Genomic DNA, 19,607 nt, shown 5'->3' with positions numbered 1-19,607 from the left:
AAACGTGGGGTACAAAAACCTGAAATAATATAATACTTAAAGTCACATACTGTACGTGCTTAATAATTTGAGAGAATTGTTTTCTACAGGTAACAGGTATACTAAAAAAAAAACCACTGAAAAACACAAAAAAAAAAAAAAGGGCTGGCTGCTGGTGAATTACATTTTATTTTTATTTTAATTTATGACTAAAACAACTTATAAATAAACAAACACTAGTCAAAGCAGGCAGATATTGCACTGCTACAGTGTCAGCATCTTACACTGCAGAGCCCATCTTATAATGCGAATGTTTTAAAATAAATATTACCTAATAAAAGTAGGGGTAATAAAATTTTTCATCATGGAGCTGCCTGGCACAGTGGGTCAGTGGGTCACCGGTCTATGAGAGTCAGCTTCATAATAAATCAGAGGACCGCCCGGCCGAGGCAGACCCACGAACAGGTTGTTCCTCGGGCAGCATAACTGTGCCCTCCAGTGGACACATCCAGCGTTTATCAGTAGCGCTGCTCGTCTCTTTTCATTCCTCTGCTCGTCACCGGTGTAAAAAAAAACAGGTTCTTTCTTTTTATCAAGATGTTCCCGGCTGTAAAATGTTACTAAACTTTATTACAGGGAAGTGCTCCCCATTTGTCCGCCCGTTAAGCCGTCACCGCGGAGAGGACGCGGCGGACAGTGCGCACGGCTGAGGAGCGCGGAGAGGAGGGAAGCGTGAAGAGGAAGAAAGTCGAAACAAAAGAGATTTGGATTTATTTGTCCACTATTAGGGTTTGTATCCATTTTTTTTAATCCTTCCGACCAAGGATGTGGCGGGTTAAAGCATGACCTGCATTTCGAAACATGATTTCAAACTTCAGACGCACACTTCAGGGTCGGACTTGTGCGTTTAACTTTAGATTGAGTGTTAAATAATGCGTTTATAAGAGAAATTGGTGCTACGGTTAAATCAAAATATCTTCTCATATTCTTTCAACAGAGTTGGGTTATCCTCATTATGTTTTTTTGGTGTGTTTGCTTCGGCTCATTTGTGAGGTTTATTCACATCATAGCAGCTTTTGTTTGTTACATGTGGTCAAAGCGAATTGTCTGGTCAGACCTCATCCCCTGTGGTCGAGCCTCACCATGGGAACAGGCTGACTTAGTTTCGTTTTCTCTAAAGACCAGTGTGTATTTAATTCCCTCATGGGAATCTGGTTTTCTCGCGTCCAGCTCTGTAATTTTTCAGATGGACAACAACGCATGATCTGATCTGTCACCTTACTAGATGTGTGTGTGTGTGTGTGTGTGTGTGGGTGGGGGGTGGGTTCAACTTCACAGTGTCCTTTGGGTGTGGGCTAAGTAAGGGAGCAACGAGCACCTGCAGGGCCCCATCAGTGGCCAAACCCACCGCTTCAGCATGGGCAACTTTTCCACCAAGGACAACCATGGACCCACAGGTAGGTCAACACACACACACACACACACACACACACACACACACACACACACACACACACACACACACACACACACACACACACACACAGAAAGAGAGAGAGCTCTGGACAAATAAGTTCCATTGAATTTGTATTATGAAAGTATGTTAAAATTGGCTACTTGTATTAAAAGAAATAACATAAAGAAACCATGTTTCATGTAGTGACTCTAAATTGAGGCATTTTGAGTGAGAATATGCTTTTCATGTAGTTGCTGACAGCGTTTATGTCTCGTCATCCGTTATTTCTCTTGTGCATTTTTCTTTTTGACAATAATCAGGATTCAACCAAACTTCGCTGCATCTGTTTTTGTTCCGATATCTTGGCTGATCTTGGACGGCTGACTCCTCAAGCTTATCACTTTTTTTTACCCCTGAGTGCAGGTTTGATCAGAGTTGTTGTGATCTAGAACTGGCTTAAACCCATCAAATCACCTCCGTTTAAGGAACGAAGATCTTCCTCCAACCAGTTGGTCTAATGCTGTGGAAGGCGAAGCTGGTGGTGCCTCTGTTTTGTCCTCCTGAATCTGTTTGTTCACCCAAATTTAATTTCTGGTGTGTTGATGGTGTCCATCCCAGTAGTTTACTTGAGGCTATGAAAGCATCAACTCACAAGGCGTGTTTGTGGTTGGTTTTCACGGTGTTGAGTGAAATGTCTGCTTGAGTGTCATTTAAACCATCAATACGAAAGAATATGCATATATACGCTGGCCATATAACATGGCTGTACATATGTTTGCTGAGCAGGGATCTTGGCAGCCCTTCTGTGTGTTGTTCAGTCAGTGGTCACTCTCCTTGTGCCCCCCTGTGATTTGTTCTGGACCCGCGAGCCAGCTGTGATGAATCAGCAGAATTCCCCGGCTCAGCACAAGGGTAGTGGATTAATCATAGGAAGCCTGATGCTGTCTGACACACACGCACACACACACACACACACACACACACACACACACACACACACACACACACGCTTTCTCTTTTTCAGTCAATCTACTACTTGTGCGCATGGTTGGACGAGCAGATTAGGGTTTGGAATGAAGATATAAAAAGCAGGGGTAATCTGAAAAAGTCATTGGACAATCCTGTCATTCTTCTCCAGTGATTTGGCCTCACAGCAGCTGGTGCATACCTTTGCTAATCTTCAACTACTGTTCTGACATCATTTCAGAAAAAAAAATGCCTTCATTCTCCTCGCTTTTGAAGCATTTGTCCAAACAAGGAAAAGAAAGAAAGAAAAGACGGGAGACGTGATGTCCAGTGGTTAACGGAGCGTCTTAAGATATTATTGGAAGCATGTAGTTTTTAGGCAAAGAACGCTGAGCCGGAAAGTACAATTCATTTGTGTAAATGTTATTGTGTCAAGTTTGGAAATTTATTTGCAGCAACATCTGCAAATTTGTCTATGTATGGGGAGCATTTGTTCTGTCTGTGTGTCTGTGTCTGTCTGTGTCTGTCTGTGTGGGTGTGTGTGTGTTCTCCAGTGTTACAGCAGCACTATGGATGAACAGTCCAACAGGAATGTGTGTGCTGAAGCGTTCATCTTCAGGGACATGTTCTGGATGTTTGCTGGCTAACAAGGGCCACCTCAATGAATGGAGCTTTCAGGGTCAACATACCAGATTAGTGACAAGCAAAGTTTTTTTTCTTCAGTGACAGGATGATTCAGCTGTTCATTCGGCCCTGATTCAGTTTGTCAATAGGCTTGCAAAATGATTCATGGATTTAAGGCTGGTTTTCATATTTGTCTGCTGAGTGGGAAGAGTTTAAGACAAGTGTGTACAAAAATTGGCCAGTCACGCTCCAGGATGCAACTAACACACGTTCCACAGAAATAAAACAGTCCACATGAACTTCATTTAGTGAAATGAAAACATCTTTTTTTCTTAAATGAAAGTTGTTTTCATGAGTTAATTTCACTTTTTTCTTTTTCAGGAAAATTATATCGGACTCCTTCCTGTCTTACTTCTCCCCTTGATTTCAGTTGTTTTTTCTCCAGGCGCCCACGGCGACAGTTTCCACACTCCTCCTGCTTCTCCACAAAGCGATGGGCCTCCTGTCATGCCCACTGTCCCCCAAGCTCTTCACCCAGCCCCACCTCAACCTTCTTCAGCAGCCACAGTTTCATCGACACCTTCGGTCCCCATCCTCAATGTGAAGGTGACCCCTACTGCTTCCAGCCCCCCTCCTGAGCGTGTGCCTCATGCACGAGTCGGTACAAATAGCTCCACCGTTGGCCCTGGAGTCAGTTTGGTGCATCACAAGTCAAAGGAAAAGGTTAAAGTACCGGGCGCTCCTACTGCCACCCCTCAGACTCTGGCTTCCCAGGGGAAGACTGCAGCCGTTTGCCCTGCAAGGAGCATCTCCTCCCCATGCAGTGCCTCACTTGTGGTGGGCAGCTTTTTGGGGCAAACTGGGACGGAGAGAGACAGTAGTCCAAGTCATTCGGTATTGCCTGGTCATGATGCTGGGGGCAGCCAGGATGAAGAGATGCAGAAGCTGCTGGAGGAGTGCAAGTCAACACTGGGTATCACCTCAAGTCAGGAAGAGGCCACAAACACAGCAAGTAAGAGCTCCATGTCTATCAAAGTAGAGTATTCTATTGTTAAATGTTTGTTCCGACTGTGTGATATTTGTTTGATCGCTAAAACTTTTTTGTTTTGCTGTTGTCTTCACATTTTTCCACTTTGAGAAGAGCAAATCCATATCTTTGACCATCTTTGTATTTTATATGCATCCGATGTCTTCTGACATTTCTGTGTCCTTCTCTCAGCGATACTGAAGCATCTACTAACAGAAGTGAAGACTTTGAAGAGCACTCTACAGGTGAGATGTGCTTTGCTTCACAAAAGACTCAGCTGGCTTGTCCAGTCTCAGATTTCTCAGTGTTGAAACAGTGGACTTGTGATGAGAGATACACTCAACTAATTGGAAGTGTAATCTTTATCTTTTAGCATGCTGACACAATAGAAAATGGGTAGACCTTCATGTATTCTAATGATGTACAGTATATACTATATGATCATAAATTAGCATCTACACACTTTGATACATTTGGGAGCATCGTGGAATTTTAAAGACGTCAAAAAAACAGAGATGAAGATGAACAGCAGACACTGGATCTGGGTGTAAATGTATGCCTAAAAGCTAGGTGATTCTAACCTGACTGTTGCAATTCATCTCACATGACCCGAAATTAATCTAGGACTACAAGTTAGTCAAATAAAGAAGATATTTTTATGTTTACACTGTGTTTACACAGCCAAGAAAGATCAGATTTTTGTCGTATTATAATAAGAAAAAATCCGTATTGAGTCACTTCAGCCTGTTACTGTGAACATGAAGGGTCTAGTCACAGCACATAAGGTACCACACCAACAAAGCTCAAAGCTTTGTTCAAATTTTTCACTTTGAACAAAGATTTCCTGTCTTCACTCTGTTCCTTAGAAACATCCCAAAACACTGAAGTGGATAAGCAAAGTCGTGTAAACAGGATTTCACACGCTCCAAAATTATGCAGAAGTCAGACTAGTGTTTGTTACCTTTTGTGGAGAAGATAACACCAAAACACACCCTGAGACCCTCCCTCCTTGTCACAATAGGACTTGGAATGATTCCCCTTGGGAGACCAGGGTTGCTAAATGGGGTCTTCCTGTCCACTACCTCCTTCTGAGAGGCCTGATGGGGAAAAATCATCTTCTGTTGTTGCTCATACTTAGAACAGAGTTGGCTACCGCTGATCTACTTTTTAAAGAATAACATTATCATGATGCCTGTCGGCTTCATTATAACTGGTTGTATTTACAAAACAGTTTGTCTCCTTTGGAGCCCACCCAGGTAATGTACACTGGTTTTGGATTTACAGTATACATTATTTAGGCTTCAAATCCAAAATAAAGACCTAGAAAATGTGGATGACAAAAAAAGAGGGCTGTCCTGCTCATGCTTTCCATGATCTTATGAAGATGGTGATATGTTTTGGTAATTTCCTGTTAGCCGCTCATTCCAAATCCTGTCCCTCCCTTATGAGGATTGTATCCTGGGGCCCTCAGCTGCCTTTAGATCAGCCACAGATTAAAACAGCTGGAGTATGACTGACACGACGCCTCCTTCAGCTCCATCTCTGTTCTTCTTCAATCTCCCCCTTACTTATAGTCTTTGTTTTGCCATTTTTAGAATCAGAATTCCATAATGTTCCAAGTGTGTTCCAGCTGTTTTAAAGGCCTTTCTCCACTTAATGTTCAGGCCCTGTTCCCTCCTGCTTTTCTTTTCTTTCCTCCCTACTTTCCCAGTAATTTAACCTCAGAGAGGCTGTGGTGTAACACTGAGAGGTAGCTGTGTATGAGCAGCCATGGCAATCCAACACTGTGTTTACATGGGCCCTCCATAGGGCAGTATAAGCTTGACTTGATGAAGCCTTTCAGTCTGCACTCCCGTCCTGGGAACCTTTTTTGGAAAGCTGGAGAAGGGGAGAGCAGTGCGGAGGAGGGGGTTCACATTCGGCTGTTCAGGAGACAAAACTTGTTTTGTTTTGTGCTGTGTGGCGAGGGTGGGGGTTTGGGGCCTGACTGGCCATGAGTTTTGTGTTTGTGCTGCACGTGAGATGGAAGACTCACAAATGCTTAGCAAGGCATTGGAAATCTTGGCTGGTGGAAGAATTTTAAGGAGAATCTCCTCCCTCCTCCGTCCCTCACCACAGGTCTTCATGCCTTCATTCAGACAGCAGACTGCCCCCCCCCCCTTTAATTCATCTCAGCATCCCTCCTCTATCTCACTTCCTCACCTCCTGGTTCTGTCATCCATACATCTGAACTGTTTTTTCATTCTGACTATTTTTCCATGTACTTTCAGGAGCCATTAGTGCTCCAGCTAAGCCTCTGTTCAGGCCCTCGTCATCGTTCTTCATCCATGCATTCACAATTCCTGTCTTCCTGCATCTACCCACTGTCGTAAAGCTTTTCTTGAAGTCATTTCCGAAATAAGACAGTGGATTACTTGATGTGCAGCGAACTGCTACGGATGTTATTTGATGTGCCATCTGTCAGTAGTTATGTGCATCACCAATGTTCATTATGTTAACCAACAAAAACGAAACCTCATTTATGGCTTGGTAGAGTGTGTGTGTAGGTGTGTGTGTGTGTATGTGTGTGTGTGTGTGTGTGTGTGTGTGTGTGTGTGAGAGGACTTATCCGATCTCAGTGCCATGGATTGGAATCATTTCCAGGTGAAGGCTGCCGGAGATTTCCAGAAATGATCTCCAGCCTTCCTGTGTTTCCTTTGCTCTACCATCCCAGACTTGAAGAAAGAGGGGAGCAGGGAATTTGTGTACACAATGTGTTGAATGTGCAGCAAATGTCAGTGACTCTGGACACTTTAGTTGTGCCGTTATGCAGTTAAATATGTGGTTGCAGTCACTTTCATGTGCCAGTCAGGGGTAATTTGACAGTTTTCTGTGTATGACTGCTGAAGTGGGGATTAAATGTCCCGTGATGTGTGTGATTCTGTATTCAACCACATTTTGAATGCACACAGAGGTTGTGGAAAGCCGGAGAGAAGAAACATTCTGAACTTGGGATGTTTCCCCAAGTATGTATTAGAGAGACTGGGCGTGGAGGTGGACTAGGGACAGATGTTTGGAACGTTCACACACACGCACGCACGCACACACACACACACACACAGAGTACTCTTTCCAGAAGTTGTCAGGAGCTCGGATGTGCATCAAAACTATAGAGGAGTACAGCACAAGTGGAGTTCTTTAGTGTGAGTAGTTCAGGTGGTTTTGTGAATACTGAATACCACATCTGGTCTTGCAGTGGGGCACTAGGTCAGTTCTTGAGGGATTGTGTGAGTGTTAGCGTGTGCGTCTTGAGGCTGACAGTCCACACCCTTATCTCAGTGTGACCGAGGAGCGCCCCTTCCTGTTTCCTTAAACAGACACGCTCCAGTTGGAGTGTCCACGCTCAGATAACAGCGTCTCTGAAGAGATCCAAGCAAAAGTTAGAGTGCTGCATATTATGGAATCTATCCTGACATGCCATTATATATTTTACAAATGTTGCCAGGAAGAACGTGCACCAGTTTAACCTGAAGTTGTAGATGTGTTCGATAAAATCTAATGTAGTGGCTTGGCTGTGAGGTAAAATAATAGAGGTGAGTGTGGGAGAGGAGAGGGGAATATGATATGTGTGTGTGTGTGTGTGTGTGTGTGTGTGTGTGTGTGTGTGTGTGTGTGTGTGTGTGTGTGTGTGTGTGTGTGTGTGTGTGTGTGTATAATCACGTCCAGCTGTGGTCTTGAGTCACCGGTCAGATGAAGGAGCTTGGCTCAGATATGGCCTCCTCCTTCTCTTCCACATTTCCATCCATCCATTCTTCATCTTATTACCCCTCCTCTCCCTCTCCCTGACATCTCCCTAGCCTACATTGCTTCACAGGCAGCAGTGAGTGTGTCCATGATTTCACCTACCTTTATTATCTTTCCTCTGCTTTTTCTTCTTTCTCATTATTTCTTCTTTTACGGTGATCGTTATTTAAGGTATTTTTAATGTTCTGATATCATTTACCATCTGGGTTCATTGGCTCTGAATGAAGTTTTTCCTATCCAAGGCCATGTTTCTGCATGTCTGAAACAGTAATACTGTTAAATAGTAAAATTGGAACATTTTGATATAAAACTAAGTAAGTGTTGTGTAAATGTCAAAGGATATTTCCCAATACTCCTAAACTGTTGTCTGAGTGTGATTTTATTTGTGTTCAAACTTGTCAGGGGTGAATTTTCTGAGCACACATTCTCACTTCTCTCTCACTTTACATATCGTGAGCAAAGCTGCTCTGATTCAGTCAGGCCTCGATAGAGTCGAGGCTGTACTTGCTGAGGCCTGCTGCACACCTCAGTCCAACTAGTACTTTTGTGATAAACGCCACATGGATATTTGATTGTTCCCTTGATGATAGTAATTTCTGCTGAGGGGACTGCTATAGTCATATATCCAGTCACAATCCAAATTTGGAAATATTTCAGCAATTGAAATTCACTTTCTGCTTTGTGATTATGTACTCTAGAAAACGATTAGCGGCAGATGAATGCTTGTAAAAGGGCAGCAGCATGAATCGCCTGTTTATACACGATGAAAAGGCAAGCTGCTAGTTTTATTTATTAAGACTTTGAGGTAACTGGGTTGGAAAATTGTGCTGAATGAGTGTTTAGCATTGGATTTTGTTAGCCATGCTATCAGCCCATGATGAATGATCATGATATAACTTGACATTTAGCATCAAAATCAGAGAAAATTATAGTGAACAGTATGAAAACTTTTGATATCATATTATTGACTTTTTATTGAAAAGTGAATATAGCACTAAGTGGTATTTATAGGATTTCATGTACACTGAAAGTTTACAGGATCTGATGTAAGTCTATGCTCATGTCTACCAGTCTTTAACAGAAGGAACAGCACAACAATTATCAGCCTGTGTTTATACGAGCCATCATAAAACAGTTGATAGGACATTTCCTTCTTCACACACATAAAAAACTGTTGTGTTTCTCTTGCAGACGGAGCGTGGGGAATGGCTGCAGTTCCAAGCCGACCTGCAGGTGGCGGTGTCAGTTGCAGATCGCCTTAGAGCTGAGGCAGAAGAAGACCTGAGTGCCCTTCAAAAGGCACACAATGATGTTGAGGGGGAGTTGGCTGCAGCTCAGCAGAGGCAGAAGGAGACTGATATGCAACTGAAGGTCCTGAGGGGGGAGTTAACAGAGAGCAGGAAGAGACTGGCTACTCTTGCCCATGCTCAAGCTGAACCTGAAACCCCAGCTCCATGTCGAGAACCAGAACGGCCCAATAGAGAACCAGTCACCCCTGATTTAAAAGAGGTGATACATAGAGGCAGAGAGAGGGTAGTGTACCGGCTGGGGCGACAAGGGATGGAGAGTAGGAGTCAGAATGAATTGGCTAAGAATGTTACGAGCGAAGAGGAAAGAACAGACTGTAAAAGTACGATGAAGCGTTGCCTAAGAAATATGACCAATGAACAAAGGAGTGGACATGAGGTGCGATGCAGCGAGACACAACACACAGTAGTCACAGAGAGATCAAGGTGAGATATGTGACAGATACCAATCAGGTGGTTAATTTTGTGTTGCACTCTATCCACAGGACCAACTGAGGATGATTTAAACCACATGTTTATATCTGGGGCAAAGTGAAACAGCTGTTTGGGAAAATTACCTCCAAAACAGCCGGTTTTGTTTTATGAGGTTCTAACTATGTTTTGTAATATTACAGAAGCCTGTCTAGATTACCTGCTTCCTCAGAGTCCCCCACCATTCAGAATGGAACTTCCCAATCTAATGTTACCTTAAGAGTTGGACCTACAAACGTAAGATATATCACCTATAGGATGAGTTTGGGTTTTACGATGGGAATAGACATTCAAAATGTTTTTTTGCTCATGTAGTAACTTTGACCTAACTTGAATCAACCCTGTTTTTCTTTTTTCTTTTTAAGAACTTTGAACAATTGAGAAGCCGAAGAAGCCTTGACAGGCAAGACAGCAGATCAAACGTGGACACAGGTTTGTGAGTGTGTTCGTAAAGCCTTGGGGCTATAGGGCTTCAACTTGTCATCTATCATTGTCCTATTAGCAGTCATTCAAATGATTCAAACACATGATAATTATCCAGATAAGTGTTTTAGTGTATTCCCTTTTTGTGTAAATGACTCAAAATGTCTCTCAATTCACTTTAACCACTCCAGTGTGTAGCTGATTTCAGTCTCACAGCTCAAGTAAACCAACGGCCCCCTACCGTACCTACTACCCAGTTAACCAACAGCAGCATTTAGCTGCTTTAGAGTCTTTACTCTGGGTGTGGAGACCAAAACAGAGCCTGAAAAAGCATGAACAATGGAAAGTCCAAATGTTTTTTAAGTCTGTACTTTGGTCGCTAACTCGTTCTTTACTTCATGGAGTGAATGTCTGTATTACATCATGTACCTAGATGATATGATGTGAGTACAGACAAAAAAACAAACAAATCCGGTGATACAAATCCAAATTTAAAGGGATAAAGTGATTGCAACCTAATAAATGTGGTTTATAAAATCCATTCTAAAGTTATTCAGTTATCTTCATACTCGTCTAAATATCAAGTGTAAATGGACAGATAGATGTTTTTCATACCACCATGAAACCTCTAGTTCATAATAACAGTATGTTTGGATATGAAGAAAGGCTCCTATTCTTTCCAGGAAAACGTGAGGAGTCTCTTAACAAGTATAATGCTGCCCTCACTGAGCTTCCTCCCACGAAGTGAGTTACACACACACACACATGCACACACACACACACACACACACACACACACACACACACACACACACACACACACACACACACACACACAGAATCTGATGAAGTCACAAGTCTTTGAAGTCCTCAGCAGTTTACATGCCGTTTTCAGGCCCCAGGATGGTTTTAACCTGCTGCTGCGTCGCCATGGCGGTTCAAAGAGAAACTCACTGCTCCGCTGGTGTCAGAACCGAACACAAGGTTACAAGGTAATCCTGGATATGGTTTACTTTTCTTATAATGTTGTTTCCTGGATTGCTTTCTTTGTGTTGATGATTCGAGTTAGCAGTTGATAGCCTGGCTACTAAAAGCATCAGTCTCATAAGAAGACCTGTTGGATCTGGTTTGTGTCTTTATTCATTGCAACAAAATGTCATGGTGCTTGTGACAAAGACCGACGAGCTACTAAAGGAGATGGGGAGGGTACTTAATTTTAGTCAAAATACATCAGTCTGGGATGGGTTATAAACAGGGCTTTGAACCAGAATTTTTTGCCAATCGGTTCGTTCCGAACAGAAACGGAATTATAACGTTTCCGATTTTGCATTCCACCCATAAACTGACGTTCCTGAACCGGTTAGAACAAAAAAATAAAGTTCCTGAACCGGTTAATAACGTTCCTTGTAAATATAAATATGTAGGTGCTGTATTTTGCGCACCATAAGACGCAAGACATAAGACATTATTGTGCCGGTCCCAAGCCCGGATAAATACAGAGGGTTGCGTCAGGAAGGGCATCCGGCGTAAAACTTTTGCCAAATCAAACATGCGAATCAAACCTATGACTTCCATACCGGATCGGTCGAGGCCCGGGTTAACAACGACCGCCATCGGCGCTGTTGACCTACAGGGCGCCGGTGGAAATTGGATTACTGTTGGTCGAAGAAGGAGAGGAGGAAAGTGCGTTCGCACGAAGAAAGAGAAGAGGAACACCAAGAGTATAGGACTGAGAGTAGGGACGTTGAATGTTGGAACTATGACAGGAAAAGGTAGAGAGTTGGTTGACATGATGCAGAGGAGGAAGGTAGACATACTGTGTGTCCAGGAGACCAGGTGGAAAGGTAGCAAGGCTAGAAGTTTAGGAGCAGGGTTCAAGTTGTTCTATCATGGTGTAGATGGGAAGAGAAATGGAGTAGGAGTTATCTTGAAGGAGGAGTTTGTTAGGAATGTCCTGGAGGTAAAAAGAGTGTCAGATAGAGTGATGAGTCTGAAGCTAGAAATAGAAGGTGTGATGTTCAATGTTGTTAGCGGGTATGCTCCACAGGTAGGATGTGAGCTGGAGGAGAAGGAGAAATTCTGGTCGGACTTTGATGAAGTGATGCAGAGCATGCCTAGAAGTGAGAGAGTTGTCATTGGAGCAGACTTCAATGGACATGTTGGTGCAGGAAACAGAGGTGATGAGGAGGTGATGGGCAGGTTTGGTATCCAGGAGAGGAACGCAGAAGGACAGATGGTAGTTGACTTTGCAAAAAGGATGGAAATGGCTGTAGTGAATACTTTCTTCCAGAAGAGGCAGGAACATAGGGTGACCTATAAGAGTGGCGGTAGGAGCACACAGGTAGACTACATCTTGTGTAGACGGTGTAACCTGAAAGAGATCAGTGACTGCAAAGTAGTGGTAGGTGAGAGTGTAGCCAAACAGCATAGGATGGTGGTGTGTAGGATGACTCTGGTGGTGAGGAAGATGAAGAGGGCAAAGGCAGAGCAGAAGACGAAATGGTGGAAGCTGAAAAAGGAAGAGTGTTGCATGACTTTTAGGAAGGAGTTAAGACAGGCTCTGGATGGTCAGGAGGTGCTTCCAGATGACTGGACAACTACAGCTAATGTGATCACAGGAAAGTAGATAAGGAGACTTGGTGGTGGAATGAGGAGGTACAGGAGTGTATACAGAGAAAGAGGTTAGCCAAGAGGAAGTGGGACACTGAGAGGACTGAGGAGAGTAGACAGGAGTACAGGGAGATGCAGCGTAAGGTGAAGGTAGAGGTAGCAAAGGCCAAACAAGAAGCTTATGATGACTTGTATGCTAGGTTGGACAGTAAGGAGGGAGAGACTGATCTATACCGGTTGGCAAGACAGAGAGATAGAGATGGGAAGGACGTGCAGCAGGTTAGGGTGATTAAGGATAGGGATGGAAGTCTATTGACAGGTGCCAGTAGTGTGATGGGAAGATGGAAAGAGTACTTTGAAGAGTTGATGAACGTGGAAAATGAGAGGGAACAAAGACTAGAAGAGGTGACTGTTGTGGACCAGGATGTAGCAAAGATTAGTCAGGATGAAGTGAGGAGGGCATTGAAGAGGATGAAGAGTGGAAAGGCAGTCGGTCCTGATGATATACCTGTAGAGGTATGGAAGGGTCTAGGAGAGGTGGCGGTAGAGTTTCTGACTGGGTTGTTCAACAGGATCTTAGATAGTGAGAAGATGCCTGAGGAATGGAGGAGAAGTGTGCTGGTGCCCATTTTTAAGAACAAGGGAGATGTGCAGAGTTGTGGCAACTACAGAGGAATAAAGCTGATGAGCCATACAATGAAGTTATGGGAGAGAGTAGTGGAAGCTAGACTAAGGGCAGAAGTGAACATTTGTGAGCAGCAGTATGGTTTCATGCCAAAAAAGAGTACTACAGATGCAGTATTTGCTTTGAGGATGTTGATAGAGAAGTACAGAGAAGGCCAGAGGGAGCTGCATTGTGTTTTTGTAGATCTGGAGAAAGCTTATGACAGGGTGCCCAGAGAGGAACTGTGGTATTGTATGAGGAAGTCTGGAGTGGCAGAGAGGTATGTTAGAACGGTGCAGGACATGTATGAAGACTGTAAGACAGTGGTGAGGTGTGCTGTAGGTGTGACAGAGGAGTTCAAGGTGGAGGTGGGACTGCATCAGGGATCAGCTCTGAGCCCCTTCTTGTTTGCTATGGTGATGGACAGGCTGACAGACGAGGTTAGACAGGAATCTCCATGGACTATGATGTTTGCAGATGACATTGTGATCTGTAGCGAGAGCAGGGAACAGGTGGAGGAGAAGCTAGAGAAGTGGAGGTTTGTCCTGGAAAGGAGAGGAATGAAGGTTAGCCGCAGTACGACAGAGTACATGTGTGTGAATGAGAGGGACCCAAGTGGAATAGTGAGGTTAGAGGGAGAAGAGATCAAGAAGGTGGAGGATTTTAAGTACTTAGGCTCAACAGTCCAGAGCAATGGAGAGTGTGGAAAAGAGGTGAAGAAGCGTGTCCAGGCAGGATGGAACGGATGGAGGAAAGTGTCAGGTGTGATATGTGATAGAAGAGTTTCAGCTAAAATGAAGGGAAAGGTGTACAAAACTGTGGTGAGACCAGCGATGTTGTTTGGTCTAGAGACAGTGTCACTGAAGAAAAGACAGGAGACAGAGCTGGAGGTAGCAGAGATGAAGATGCTGAGGTTCTCTCTGGGAGTGACCAGGAAGGATAGGATCAGGAATGAGTACATCAGAGGGACAGCACATGTTAGAGGTCTTGGAGATAAAGTCAGAGAGGCCAGACTGAGATGGTTTGGACATGTCCAGAGGAGAGATAGTGAATATATTGGTAGAAGGATGCTGAGTTTTGAACTGCCAGGCAGGAGGCCTAGAGGAAGACCAAAGAGGAGGTTTATGGATGTAATGAGGGAAGACATGAAGGTAGTTGGTGTGAGAGAAGAGGATTCAAAGGACAGAGCTAGATGGAGGAAATTGATTCGCTGTGGCGACCCCTGAAGGGAAAAGCCGAAAGGAAAAGAAGAAGAAGACGCGCTTAAAAGCCTTAAAATTTCTCAAAAAGCAGCGCTGCGCCTTTTAACATTAAGCGTCTTATGTGTACACTGAGTTCCAAAATTTGTAAAAATGTTTTTGTATGACTTCAGTCAGCGATCCGCCAGATCGGCCATTGTCCATCGACATAGGACGTATTACGTCACTACGTACGCTGGGAGCGATGGACCAATTAGAGAATATGACGCGAGGCTACGTCCGGCACACCTCCGGTAGGTACCGGTATAGGGTATATACCGGTACTGTACCGCAGGTATGATGTTAACCACATCTGATTGGCTGAAGACCCCCGACAATGACGTCAGCGAAGAGACACGCTCACAACACAATATGTAAACTCCAGGGCATCAGTTCCGGTTGTTCCGGTTCACGTAAAGAGACCGGGGAGCTTTTTTCACGCTTTGCCATCTCTCTTGATCTGTGACTCCATGCCCCACACACACACACACACACACACACACACACACACACACACACACACACACACACACACACAACACCTCTTCTGTCAAAAACACGTCAAGCGGCTGAATTCGGAGCTTGTCTTCATCCTGGAGGATCAACGAAAGAACTCCAACCGCTGGACATCGGTGTAAACAGAGCCTTAAAGTTAAGCTGCGTGTGTCGAGGGAGTGATGGGAAACACGTTTACCAGGACTGGGGCCAGTGCTGAGCGAGTTACACCCCCACAATATGTGGTGGATTGCGGATCCTGGACTAACGGATCTGCTTCGACTTTTGTCCGATGTTTCGCTAAAGCCGGCATCATTACCGGAAAGACACCCGGAAACCAGACGGTCAGCGGTAGAGAAACTACCGAGATATTCAATGCAGACCGAAGATGAGGACTGCAAGGATTTAGCACAGATTTATAAAAAAATAAAGAAATAAAAACATATTTAAAAAATAATGTCGGTGTATATTTTGAATGTCCCTGCCCTACAGTAAAAAATACCACAGCACTACATCACTGCTTTATGACAGTTATATCACTGTAGTTAAGGCTTATGCCTCCTACTTAGACACTACATGAAATAAGACAAGAATAAGTTCCACCATGTCATTTATTGCTGAACAACAGATCTTCATTGTGCTTCTCCCATAGCTCAATATTGCTACAAAACGCTGACAGTACGGGGACACACTGCTCTGAAAATCACTGCAGCCAATGAGTTCATGTCTCAATCCTACATTTTTAAGATTGACCTAATGCAGTGTTTACCTGTTTTCTTGGCCGCTACTTCTCTCTGCTCTCATCCCGTGTCCAGTGAATGACAGGAAGTGAAGCATCAGGTCAAATATTTTTTTCAAGAATGAAAAAAAAACAACAACCTGATATTAACCGGTTTACAATTATTTTCTATTGCGGATCATTAGAAAATATAACATTTTAATTTTCGTTCCTGCCAAAATACCAAGTTTCCAGTTTTTGTTTTCGTTCCATGAACCGGTTCAAAGCCCTGGTTATAAAACCATTTCCACAGATTCACTGTGAACCATGTTATCTGTAAATGCAGACTTGTGACAAAAAGTAGAGAGGCATTCAGGAAGTCACAAAAGATTCATGGCCATGGCTCTTCCATTCTGAAGTTACTTAACAAAAATGGTATCATTTGAAAGTGATGAAGATGAAAACCGTGCAAACAGTAACAGTTGTACAACACACTTCCATGAACCTGAGACAATATTCCAACCAAGACATAGCCTTCTACAAAAAATTTCATGATAGTCTTTATGTATTGCTTCACTCTTATCTCATCTTATCAACTTGCATTTCCTGCACATGTTCTAAAAATTTGAGGCAATGGCACACTGCATGTAGATGTGGACCACTGCCACCCACTATAGTGGATTTTGGATTCTTAAATTGACTCATTTAATACAGAAAACAGGGAACAGCTAGCAGAGAACTTAGATTTTGACACCTGTGTCTGATACACTGCTCGAGACTAGACAACACCAGCCAGACGACTAAACTAAACACACCAGGGGTCTCAGTCATGTTGGCTACATTACTGATAAACTTAACACTGTTCCAACAACATAAAGCTAGAAACCCACACACCACACTTAAAACATTAACACAACACCACTAAAACATCACTTTTTAACTCAAATATTAACAGTCCCATAAGCAGAACTGCCACCAATCAGAATGACTGCTTTCTTTTGAGATGTTTGGCCCATTTCTAGTATTGGTAGTTCTATTTGCTCATCAGGGTTGAGTTTTTGTCTGTCAGGGTGGCACTGCACATTTTTGAGAAATCAGACATGTATTTTATTTGGATTAAAAACATGTTATTGTCATCATTGGAAAGGTAGAAATGTCCTCTTTTGTTGTCATTTTTCAGGGGGGATAGCAATTTAAGAGGCTCAAACCACCTATGGTTGCGCTCCAGTCCCTATAATTAGAGTCCTTTAAATGAAGCAGCTAATTGTAATCTTGTCTGTGAACAATGCTTGCTTCAAATAGTTACGTGTCATCAGAATTTTTTAAAAAAAATTTGCAAATTACTTTCTCATGGTTACCATTTTGTCTTCACGCAGAATATTGACATCACCAACTTCAGCAGCAGCTGGGCCGATGGTCTGGCCTTCTGTGCCGTCTACCACACCTACCTCCCTTCACACATCCCTTTCAGCGCTCTAACGCCAGAGAATAAGGTGGGAAGTGTTCCTGGTGGATTAATGAGTCACACCAAGTGATTTATGGTGTTCACAGCATCAAATTAACTTGTCTTTGCAGAGGGAGAATCTCAATCTGGCATTTAAAACAGGCGAGTCTGTTCGGATTTCGCAAACTCTGGTAAGTCGTGGTGTCTTTTACAAATAACACAAACATTTTAGTTTTCGGTCATGAATGCCTGGTTGAGTTTGAGCTTCTTAAATTGTGTGAAATCTTCCCACAGACTATAGATGAGATGCTGAGAACAGGTGGTCCTGACTGGCAAAGGGTTCTGAGCTACGTGGAGAGTATCTACCGTCACTTTGAGATGTGACTGCTGGTCTGCTGGGACTGTCTGTCATATAAGGAGAATACACACTTATCATGAGGGCTCCATGAATACAAAACCCATACTTTATTTAGATTAACTGCAATAACCAATGCTCTTGTGTTAATGGAAGAAAAAGTTTAAAGTCACAATTTACAATTATTAGAAATTATGTGGAGGAGAATTCACCTTCAAGACACAATCTGCTGCAGTGAATGGGTTGAACTTCCTACGGATTTGTCTTTTGTCATGAGCTTCATGAAAAGTTCTCAGACTATGTAGAAGTGAAGAGATACAAAGTATTCTGTGATGATCAATTTGTTACCATCTGCTCCACAGGCGATTTTTTTTTTATTATCTTGGATGCATTTTTATATCCTGTACTTATGGACCAAGGCTGCACTCTCACCAATCTGAAGTGACTTCAGACAGTAAAAGTAGACGGTTTATTGGATGTTATCTTTAATCTTTTAAGACAAAAAGTTGGATGTAACAACTTTCACAGTGAAAACTCACCAAAGACGTTCATGTGTGGAACTTACTTATCACATTCCCCTGAATAAGGAGTATATCTAGGAATTTCTGTAAATGTCTCCACACTGGTGCTTTACCGACTGAAAGTTCTTTATTATTGAATGACCTTAATCAAATCTTTACATAGGCTATAAATTGTCCATTGCATGTTTTTGCCTTTTAACCTTGTTTGTGATGCAACACTCTGTATATGAGCACTTTTGTCTGCACTTTGGTGGTATATGAATGTAATAGTGTACAGTACATATGTTTCACAGCTGCTGCAGTCTTCAAAGGACTGGATGTTGATTCAGTACCAAGACTTCGGACCAGTTCGAAATATTTGTCAAGTTAGGATTCCTGTGGATTAAAAACAGTTGGTATCATTTCACAGAAACAACAGTGTGTGTGTGGCAACAATCAAAATCAGAAAGAGTGCCTTCATGTTGGCGTTGATGTTTTGTTGCTCAGGGATTTCATCACAGGAGTGACATCAACTAAAAAAAAAAATAAGGCTACAACATTAGCTCACCTACACCCTTGAAGATTCGCAAATACCCTCATACTACACCATTGCAGAGAATATTAACAAATCTTTATTTCCAAAGTTGTATGTGCCAAATATTGGAAAAATAATCCTATGGAGACAGACCATTGTAAAACATGTTAATATGTAACTAGTGTAAAAAAATACCAAAGAAATAAACTTAATACGAAGGAAATAATACTGTGTGGTTTTTGAGATGTCCCTTTAAATTACCTTAACATAATGAAGCACAGAAAACACAATGTACTATGTAAATCACTTCCATCACGTCGGGGATTCTTATTCGAAGGAACTTTCATGTAACGGGTTTGTGTGGTCTGTATTGCCCCCTGCTGTAGAGAAAGAGTTTGAAAAACTTTTTTTTTTTCTCTTCACATTTACATACATTTCAAAACACATTAATTAGCACATTAATTAATGCATATAATAATTCACGTTGAAAGTAGAGCTTTTTCAACAAAGTCAACTGATTCATGTCACTAACAACCAGTAATACTGTTTGTCCAGTCTCTTAAAACAAAGCCCAAAGACTCGCTGATGGCCCATCTTTCTGCTTTGTCACAAGGAAAATAAAGTTCCAAACCTGCTCACTACAATACTGGATATGGATTTTTTTTCATCAGGGATGCTCTATAAAGGATTAAACATTGGAGATTCAAGAAGTGGCCTCTATTTTCAGATGGCATGGCACAATTTAGCTTCTCAGGCGATTTTGTATCACACTCTGCATGCAATGTTATTTTCCCTGTGGCACCCAAGACTTATTTTCCTCTTAGTATCCGTACAACACCAGATTGTCTCTCTGAGCTCTAGACAGCTCTGAGAGGTCTGAATAGACAGACGACACGCATCCCTCTGGGCAAAGGTGTTAATAGTATCTGAAGGCCTCATCTTTGTGTGTGACAAAGAGTATGTGACAATAAGTGTATGCATCGCAGTGTGTGTAGAATAACGTGTGTGAGCA

The 19,607-nt window shown here is 42.7% G+C and overlaps 1 protein-coding gene across 2 annotated transcripts; it reads left to right on the top strand.

Moving 5' to 3' along the window:
- Nucleotides 1–467: 467 nt before the first annotated feature.
- On the top strand, nt 468–18,810 carry si:ch211-195o20.7 (cytospin-A). Of its 2 annotated transcripts, none has more exons than XM_068339589.1 (12): nt 468–768; nt 1,318–1,436; nt 3,456–4,037; nt 4,245–4,297; nt 9,027–9,568; nt 9,757–9,850; nt 9,979–10,045; nt 10,720–10,780; nt 10,932–11,028; nt 17,138–17,254; nt 17,337–17,396; nt 17,500–18,810. In XM_068339589.1, the coding sequence occupies exons 2-12, from the start codon at nt 1,397–1,399 to the stop codon at nt 17,587–17,589; spliced, it is 1,803 nt and encodes a 600-aa protein (XP_068195690.1). In that variant the 5' UTR covers nt 468–768; nt 1,318–1,396; the 3' UTR covers nt 17,590–18,810. The 2 variants fall into 2 exon arrangements, with proteins under 2 accessions (XP_068195690.1, XP_068195691.1); XM_068339590.1 differs by having other exon boundaries at nt 470–768; nt 3,471–4,037.
- Nucleotides 18,811–19,607: the final 797 nt, after the last annotated feature.

This window comes from Antennarius striatus, chromosome 17, assembly GCF_040054535.1.
Source record: "Antennarius striatus isolate MH-2024 chromosome 17, ASM4005453v1, whole genome shotgun sequence".
Taxonomy (NCBI): Eukaryota; Metazoa; Chordata; class Actinopteri; order Lophiiformes; family Antennariidae; genus Antennarius; species Antennarius striatus.
The sequence above is the reverse complement of the archived record's forward strand: the minus strand, read 5'-3'. Positions and strand labels throughout refer to the sequence as shown.

Excerpts from the sequence above, each read along its gene's own strand:
- si:ch211-195o20.7 (XM_068339589.1), top strand. The coding sequence starts at position 1,397 with ATGGGCAACTTTTCCACCAAGGACAACCATGGACCCACAG. Across the intron at positions 4,298-9,026 it reads CTTTGAAGAGCACTCTACAG|ACGGAGCGTGGGGAATGGCT; the intron begins GTGAGATGTGCT and ends TTTCTCTTGCAG. Across the intron at positions 11,029-17,137 it reads ACCGAACACAAGGTTACAAG|AATATTGACATCACCAACTT; the intron begins GTAATCCTGGAT and ends GTCTTCACGCAG.